The sequence below is a fragment of the Condylura cristata genome, unplaced genomic scaffold (assembly GCF_000260355.1).
Source record: "Condylura cristata isolate star-nosed mole 26May11 unplaced genomic scaffold, ConCri1.0 scaffold00026, whole genome shotgun sequence".
NCBI lineage: Eukaryota > Metazoa > Chordata > Mammalia > Eulipotyphla > Talpidae > Condylura > Condylura cristata.
The window spans coordinates 5,618,514-5,627,555 of record NW_004567127.1 but is presented as its reverse complement, the minus strand read 5'-3'; the positions used below and the strand labels follow the sequence as shown (position 1 = coordinate 5,627,555).

The window sequence follows — 9,042 nt, the reverse complement described above, 5'->3', positions numbered from 1 at the left end:
GAAAGCTTCTCCCCATTTCTTCTGCGTGCTAACTGCCGTTCAGTGTTTGGTGGGTAGCCTGCTAGAACACATGTGTATGTGCATGCAGAAAACAGACTTTTTAAATATAAATCATACTGTATCATCCTGCAACTTCTCCTGAAAGGGGTTTTTCAATTGCATTGTAGCCTTACAAGTCACAATGAAACCATCAACTCAAAGATTATATGTCCCACAATGTTTACTTCAATGCTTACAATAACCAGGACCTGGGAAAAATCTTACTGTCCACTGATGACTCATGAGGTTAAGAAAATGTAGCCTGCCCGCGCCAGAGGATTCAGTGCAGCCTGAGAAAGAGGAAATGCTGCTCTTTACAGCACAATGCAAGGCGTTCAAGGGAATCATGTGTAGTAGAGCAAGTCAGAAAGGCAAATACTGGACACATAGCAGATGAGCTGAGATACCAAAATACTTACAAAAATTAGAGGACGCAAGTAAAGGGAGGTTTCCTAAGGGTCAGCAGAAAGAATCAGAGGTGTAAAGGACAGTGGCAGGAAGAAAACCAAATTAAATAATAAAAATTTCTTTTTTTTAAAGATTTATTTATTTACACATACAGAACTGGGGTACAGGCCAGAGGTGCAGGGGCGGTGAGAGGATTCACCAGACAGAACGGGGAGCAGAACAGGCAGATCAATGAAGTACACCGCTGAGGGGAGCAGTGGGCAGGTCAGGAGAGGTCTGCTGCGCCATGTGGATCACCTCCTGGACGGGGATTGAACTCGCACTGAAGCTGATGCGGCTGTGGCTAGCTTGCAGTGCTGTGTCCTAACCGGTTGCGCCATCAAGGAGGGCCCAATAATAAAAATTTCTTAATGCTGGGAAAGAAAGAGAAGACCTGGTAGCAATGTTTCCAGACCACGGGTCTACTTCCACACTCAGGCAGGGCAAACACCAGCCAGATGCTGGACAGTGACTGTTGATTTCTCACTACATGTGACTAGTCCACTGGCTTCTTTTTCTTCTTAGCTCAGTTACTAATGGCTTGTTTAAACTTTATTCTAAAATAAAAGGGAAAAAGAACTTACCTTAATTTCTGGAGCTCTTTCTGTGCATGCTCAATCATATGAACCAGATTTCTAAGGAAGGAAAAGAGGAAAATCAGATTAATGTACATTAAAATTTAATATCAACTAAAAGTGATCTGGTCTATACAAGGGTCAAGATTTTCTGCTAAAAAGTTCCCTGGTGGAGCAGGGGTTTAAATCTCCATTGCGATCAAGCTACAGCCAGCCACTGCAGCAAGAATTTGATTCCTGGCCACATGGTGTGGTATAACAGACCTCTCCTGTCTCACTCACTTCTCCCTTCAGAGGGGTGTTTCAGTCAATTTGCCTGTTCTGCTCCCCATTGTCTCGGGTGAATCCTCTCACTCTCTCTGCACCTCTGCACCCTAGTTCTTGTATGCATAAATAAATAAAAACAAGTCTCTTAAAAACTAGGGAAAAAAAGTTAATATTTATTGAGTTTTCTGTGGCCAACACTGCCAGATATTCTAATATTGGGTAATTCAGGCCCTACCTAGTGGCCAGATTAAAGTACAGAACTGTGAAGCTATCACAGCCACTGCAGCATGAGTTTGACCTGTGGCCAGGGAGCTGACCCACATGGCACAGCAGACTTCTTCTGTCTCACCCGCTGCTCCCCTCAGCAGTGGATTTCAGTTGATTTGTCTGTTCTGCTTCTCACTATTTCTGGTGAATCCTCTCACTCCCATCATCTCTGTCTTACACCCCAGCTCTGGTGTGCATAAATAAATAAATCTTAAAAAACAAAAAAACAAACAAACAAAAAAAAACCCCCAAACCCAAGGTTTTGGGGTTGGTTTAAAAAAAAAAAAGGCTTCTTACTCATTGTATACTTTCCAGGCATTGCATCCATGCTGTGACATTAGTTCCAGATTCTCAATTCTCACTGCTTGATGCTCTAACTGAGCCATAGAATTGTTTACACATTCTTGCCAAGCAGTAATATCATTTTTCTGTCCTGAGGAAGGGGCTGGAAGTTCATACCTGAAATTAAATAACAGTAAAATAAAATGACATATTCTCAAAACTTCTCTCCTCCCAACAGAATGCCTGACAGGTCTCTGCACACTGTATAAACTACCGAAGACAGAAGATGCAGGTCTTGCAACAGAACCCTATTTATTCTGTGAACAATCAACTTACACAGGAACAAAAAAATTGACTATGACAGATTCATATAAAGGACTGGTCTGTTAACTAAGAGATTTACAAATTATTAAGGGAAAAAAAATCGAATGCAAGACACTCTTATCTTTGTTAATCTACACCTACATCCACCCGCCATGAGTGTATCCATGCCCCACCATGCTCCTGCGTATCCAAACTCCTCTGGAGGAAAAACAGGACGTAATAACCTTTTGCATTTGTACCACTCTAATTTCTTTCATCACATTACCTAGTCTTTCAGCACTGCCGATACTGCAGAGAGCCAGCAAACTCACTCTTCATAAACATCAGATCGTTATCCATGAGTTACAGAAAATTACTTTTAATTTCCTTTTCAGTGACTTACTAGATATTATAAAAACTCTACACTACACCTATGAAAAAAGAAGATCTATAATTGGGATCAGGAAATCGGTCATACGTCAGTACGGTCTTTCCCCACTGTGATATAGTATACAAACACACAGCTAAACAAGGTCCCCCAGTAGTGGCGCGGGCCCAGCTGAACACGGAAGTAGGACTCACCGCTTCATGCTGAGCAATTCAATTGGTTGTCGAGCAGCCAGTCTCTCAAACTCATTTCTCATTATGTCAGTCTGGTGTATAAATGAGAAAGAATTACTTCCAATCCTCTCATCAACAAACTAAAATTAACTGTCACCAAAGAAAGAACGAATGTAACCTACTTACATATTTATAGTTTACAACACCCATTATAATGGGTTAGATTCTTTTCCCCACGCCTTTTCTGGGCTAAAAACTCTCTGGGATCTGGAGAAGATGTACAAACACACCTCTCTCCATTTGTAAAGGGGCCCCTAGAGAAGAGATTCATCCTAGACCAGAGGTTCTCAGCCCCAGCTGCCCACTGGACTCAGGGGGAGACGGAACAGGGTTAGGACTTTTAAGTCACTTCAAAAAGTGAAGTTTAGTGTTGAGAACCACAGGCCTAAATATTCATGGGGGTGGGCATAAATGTGCTTTAGGCTATGAGCAAAAGCCTATACTTTCTTTTTGGTTCCTGATGCATTTTCACAATTTGCATTTTGCAAAGAATGAAGAAAAGGGTAAAGGACAAAAGAAACTGGTTCTATCTACTATAACTATTTTACTATCTAAAAAAACCCCTACCTTTCTTTAGGTTCAGTGTTTTGGTCAGTATTCTATTTCTCTTTTCTGCTGAGTATACAAAACTGCTAAGTGAAATATTCATTGACAGCAATATCTTAGCTATTCTATATAATTTCTATAAGGACCTAGACTCTTTTATTAGGCTAGATGAGAAACCATAAAAATGCATGCAGTTTTCCTGACTTCATGCCCGTCTTCACATAATACAGGAGCCCATATATCTACATGGCCAATAATAATAGATCTGGAATTTTAACTCTCATCAAGGCTCACAAAGCTAAATTATGAGCATGATGCAGGTCTCAGCTCAGCTTAGTTAATCCTTCTTCAATTGGCCTATCTAAAACAATACCCACTCTAGGTCACATCATTATTTTCTCTGTATAGCTTTCTCATTATCTGCTATTTTCTGATTTATGTTGACTCCACAAGTGTGTGTATTTTACCTATCCTGTTCCCCAATAACTGGCACAGAATAGACCATCGTAATAGGTGTTAAATAAGAGTTTGTGGAAAGCTGTTAGAACTTGGGTAATTAGCTTCTGAATGCCCATCTAAAAAGTAAAGATAATAAACATACCATTATATAGTTCATAGGGTTCTTTTTGAGACTGAAATATGAGCCCAGTAACACGATTAGCTCCTATTATTAAAAAACCATTAGACAGGCCTCCCTGATGGCGCAATGGTTAAAGGCAGCACTATCAACGTATCGGCACACTATCAACGTATCGGCAGCCACTGCAGCCTGAGTTTGATCCCAGGCAAGGAGCTGGGACCTCTCCTGTCTCCCTGCTCCCCCCAGCAGTGGGGATGCCTGTTCTCCCCTCTGTGTCTCTACTGAATCTTCTCATTCTCTGCACGTCTGGCCTGTACCCCAGTTCTGTATGCTTAAATAAATAAATCCTTTTTTTAAAAGTTAAATCATTTTTATAATGATTATGACAAGCATATGTTGTATTCAAGAGTGTTAACAAGAAATTGGTTAAGATATTATTGAATGCTGTTGCTTAAAACTTTCAGAAATCTCAACAATAAAGAAACATCACTGTACTCAGTTCTAAATGTAGTAATATCTACATCTGGGTAATGAATGGGGATTTAATGGGTGCAGGCCTTGAGTCTGAGGATCCCAAGAGGACTCCTTCTCATTTGTCTTCTGTGAAGAAAGAATTCAACGTTCAAACCAACCTACAGATAAAACAAGATATGCTGATAGGCAGGTAGAACAGGAAAGCTCTCCTAGTGGAAAGGGGTCCCCAGTTGGTAGCTACTCAGGTGTTGTGGGCAATGTATGGGGGTTTGGCCACTGGGTGTTTCAATTTGTCTCCTGTTGATTGGCTGGGCCCCCTGGGGTCTCAGGGCTACCCAGGCCCACTCAATTTTCCCACAGTATCCAGCCTACTTCTTTGAAAGTAGCTTTAGTCCACTGCTATTGTGCTATTATGTTGGTGTTCTGAACATTCCATTTTTAGTTAAATAGGGGGTGGGGGTAGGGAGGGTTGGCACCATGCTGGTCTGTGACTGTTTCTCAGTCAGGCTGATAACCAGACTCGGGGCTCAGGGCACCCTGCTCCTCCTGATGGCCTATATATATACCCATTTCCTGACTTCCTTCTCCATTCACATTTAGAATAAGCATCAGAAAACAGTATTTCATAGGAACATCTCTCTGGAAACTTAATCTGTATTTTTTTCATGTTAATTCAATTAATTACAATATAATATTTTATTTCAATAACTGAAGTCTTTCGTTAATAAATGGGTACCCTTAACTAGGCCAACACCCACATACATGCTAAAATGCTGACCAGAACTAATTCTGCAATGGTATTTTGCATTTCAGTTTGTGGATTAGACCCTAAATAGTATCTTGGATGTACTTCTGGACTAAATATTCAATGTAAGATCTATGCCTAGATACGGTTCGTAGTTATTCATTCACATTCGTTACGTAAATATTTAGCCTTTGATACAGGACGCCCTCCAGTGGTTTTCAAGAGCTTAGGCAATTAGGTCACACACAAAAGAAATCCTACATCCCTTGTTTTATAATGCAGCAACCCTCTGAGAATTCACACAAGGAACCTAACTCGGAAAAATGTACAGGCCAAATTTTGCATCAAAACAGTTCGTGGAGCCCCAAAGGTCCTTCTGTGTGTTTCAGAATAAGCAGCTCTGGGCAGGCTTATCTATCTAGCCGTTTTCAACGGACTGATTCTATCCACACAACCGGTGAGCAGCAGCAAATTTAACTTCACTTTTCCCTGGTTGGGGCTCTCCATGCAAAATAAAGATTCACTGGAATCCCGCTGCGTACGCAGGCCACGACGTCACACTTACTTCAAAAGCAGAATAATCGGGAGCTGTCAGGTAGCTCAGGTAGTTCTTAGTTGGTCGGTATCTGCGAGTTTCCTCCTCCACCAACGCCGCAGCCTAAGAGCAAGAACAGGGGCCAAGAAGGGGCAGCAGATCGTAAGGCTCGTTCTCCGGCACTAATGGCCGGCGAGCGCCGTCACTGCAGGCCCCTGCACTCACCGCTTCCCGCACGCCGGGCGCTTCATAGCCTTGGTCAAAATAGGGGAGCGCATCCACCACCACCTCTCCAGCCACCAAGCCCGTGCCCGCCATATTCAGGTTGGCCGGAGAGTGGTGAGCTGCGCAGGCGCCAACCCATTGACATTACGCCTGCGCCCGCCAATGACGTAACCCGCGTCGCCGGAGCGAGGCTTTGGCGCATGCTCGGTTGTTGATGAAGGCGGGCCCGCCTGGCCACTAGGAACGGCCCGGCCATTTTGTTTTGTTCTGCCTGACGTCACGTCCTGGTTTCCCAGCTGCCGGGACGCTTTCAGTTTCCCGTACCACGCTCGCTGCTTTTATTTGTCTCGGGCTGGAGAGCAGTGTGGCGAGTCGAGACCTTTGGTTTCCTGCAGGGCGCTGGTATCGGGAAGAGAGTCCCCCACAGCTTCTGCAGGCAGCGGGCTACATGATTTGGTGGGGAGCTAGAGTCTGTCTCCTCCGACCTTCCACCTTCCCCTTAAGCCCTGTGCCGGCCCTCTCGCCCTTGCATCTCCTCGCGGTAGCCTCCCTATTCTCTGTTCTCGAGCCCTAAGGAATTCTGGGCAAGTGCAGTCCTTACAAGTAGGCGTCAGTCTCCAGTCAAATTCTGCAGCTTCGGGTCTACCTAGCAAAAGGAACCCGGCCGCTCCTCATGGCCGTAACTGCCCACTAACCCTCCCCCACCCCAACCCGCCAAGCCCAGTTATTATTTTGCCACACCCGCCAGTCCTGCCGTCCTGCCATGCCGGGTGTGTGTATGTGTAACCCAGTTATTTTGCTTTCAGAACTTTAAAACAGCGCTCCCCTTTCAGCTCCATCACTCATGCGGCGGCCCACGCGTGGTCTGTTGGAGGCTCCCAACTCCCGTTCACCAGTGAGGCACTAAAATGGTTTAGCCTGGTACAAACCAGACTAAAATGGTTTGTAACCTACCGGGTGTGCAATCTACACTCAAGATTTTGTCTTCCAAGAGCCTGGAAATGCTGGATATTGTTAGTAAGTTTTGGTCATTAGGAGCCGTGAGGATAATCTTTTAACCTGTAAAAGATCTTGACGTCTTAAGCAGTTTTACTTAAAATTCTCCAAAAGACCCATAGAATTTTTATGTTTATTCATTAAAAGATCTGTAAACAACATTTTATACAAAGCATGAGCAACTCTTTTACAAACATGTCCAGAACTCATAATACTGTACAAAAACAACATAAAACAGACCTAGGAAAACGAAGCAGCTTCAGACCAAAGGGACTAAAATAAGACCCCCCCATTCCTGAAGCAGAGGTCTCCTCACAGAGGGATCGCCAGGATCCACCACAGTAACATATCCCCGTTTTGAAAAAGACTCAAGTCCAGGTCACTGATTGTTCCCTCAATGTTGGCATGTCTGAAGCGACCCAACGGGGACATGCCTGGCAAAAGCCATACTGTGATAAACTGCTAAATAAACATCTTTAAAAAGACACAGGCTCAGTTCATTTTCCTGGACCCACATCTACAGGAATTATACAACATCTGTCTGCTTCAGATTCATTCATGCATACCTAAATGGGTTGTAATGACAATGCTGTACAAGTGAATAAACTATCAAATACAACTTGTAAGGTTTTGTTAAATTGGAGTATTTTTATGCCAGTTGAAAGCATCAGCAGGGGGTTAAAAAAAACTGGCATTTGCTATGCCATATATCCATGAAACCTGCCCAATCATTAACAAATTCTTCTAGTCACTATCAATTAGATAAGTTGGTACTGATATGTGCAGAATGTTCATATTCTGCATCTGAGTTTCTTAGGGCAGAGAGTCCGACAATCCCATCGGCACCAAAGTAACAATGGCTTAACAGTTTAATGTCCCTTATCCTCAGAACCACAGCTTTGGTGCAGTTTACCTTAAAAGAGAACTTCCAACAGGTGTCATCCTACAGAGCTCAAGTTTCAGTCTGTAGGACTAACCAACTTCCTGTGTTCATACACCAATAGTCCAGCTTCCGTTCTGGCTCTGCTGTAACTTTGGGCAAATTATTTAACCTGTTTGAATTCCAGTTTCTTCATTACAAAAATGGAGATGCAAGACCTGTCTTACAAAGTTGATTTCATGAGTTAGTAAGATAACATACTTGTACCATAATGCATGGCACATGTGGACAATAAAAAAAAAAGTTCTCATTCCCTTGAAAGGACATTTTCTGATTTAAGCTGTAATTACAGAGTTTAATGTTGACGCACGAGGGCAAGCTACCTGAGTACCACACAAGGTGGAGGAGCTGGAGACGTCTACCTTGTAAGATACTCAGTGACAGCACTAATAAATAGGACTTGCACATAGTGAGATTCTCGAGACAAAACACCAGATCGACAAAAAGGAGGTGTCAGTATATCCCTTAGTCCAAACTGCCCACTGGTTTCAAGCTGCCGTGGTATTCTGAGTATGACAATTGTGTGTGTAGGGGTAGAAGGCTCCATTTCTAGCATGTTCCTCTAGTTCCTTAACTCATATTCATCTTTGGGCTCTTTCAAATGCAACATCAAGTCTTTCCTTTGTAAAAGACAAGTGCATTCACAGACTAAGCACAAAACACAAAGAATAAGCCCGAAAGTGAAACAGAAAAGGCCACTTAAAAAAATTTGGACACAGAGTAAAAAGCATTAGTTCCAGGCTATTCCAGTGAAAGCTACAGCAGCAACAGAAGAATCCTCTGAGAATCTGGCCTACTCTGTAATCATCTTTCAAGGATTTTGTGAAATACTCTAAGGCATCTTGACTCTTGGAAAAATATTTTCTTTGGCACTTTCCATTCTATTTAGAATGCAGACAACCAGATTTATTTCTTCTGCAGAAATTTCATTTTACTTCCTAAAGGGAAAAGAGTGAAAGCTCATTAGTTCATTTTTATTAATTGTACATTATTTGAAGTAAGGAATTAGCAACCTGGTCATTTAGAATCACCCAGAAGTATGTTCCCATCTGAAACTATCAGCTACTGTGTTTCACCACCCCAACCGCCAAGTGTCTTTAACTGTAGAGGTGGAAAAGAACACAGATAGCAGCTAACTTAGTCAATCCTGAGCACAGTTAAAATCACTTTGCCTGCCGAGAAAATAGCAAAAATAATGAA

At 42.7% G+C, this 9,042-nt stretch overlaps 2 protein-coding genes across 3 annotated transcripts in view; both read right to left on the bottom strand.

Moving 5' to 3' along the window:
- Positions 1 to 6,036, bottom strand: part of BCAS2 (breast carcinoma amplified sequence 2) — a 7,807-nt gene extending 1,771 nt beyond the window's left edge. The window contains exons 1-5 of the mRNA XM_004689624.2: positions 5,907 to 6,036; positions 5,712 to 5,804; positions 2,763 to 2,833; positions 1,893 to 2,054; positions 1,071 to 1,121 (exon numbers count right to left, since the gene is read on the bottom strand). Coding sequence (XP_004689681.1) covers positions 1,071 to 1,121; positions 1,893 to 2,054; positions 2,763 to 2,833; positions 5,712 to 5,804; positions 5,907 to 5,999 — 470 coding nt within the window. The 5' untranslated portion in view covers positions 6,000 to 6,036. The remainder of the gene's footprint in view (positions 1 to 1,070; positions 1,122 to 1,892; positions 2,055 to 2,762; positions 2,834 to 5,711; positions 5,805 to 5,906) is intronic.
- A 1,003-nt stretch (positions 6,037 to 7,039) lies between these two features.
- The window catches only part of DENND2C (DENN/MADD domain containing 2C), a 32,773-nt gene continuing 30,770 nt past the window's right edge, over positions 7,040 to 9,042 (bottom strand). For both annotated transcript variants that reach the window (XM_004689622.2, XM_012729974.1), the window contains exon 18: positions 7,040 to 8,780. In XM_004689622.2, coding sequence (XP_004689679.1) covers positions 8,749 to 8,780 — 32 coding nt within the window. In that variant the 3' untranslated portion in view covers positions 7,040 to 8,748. The remainder of the gene's footprint in view (positions 8,781 to 9,042) is intronic.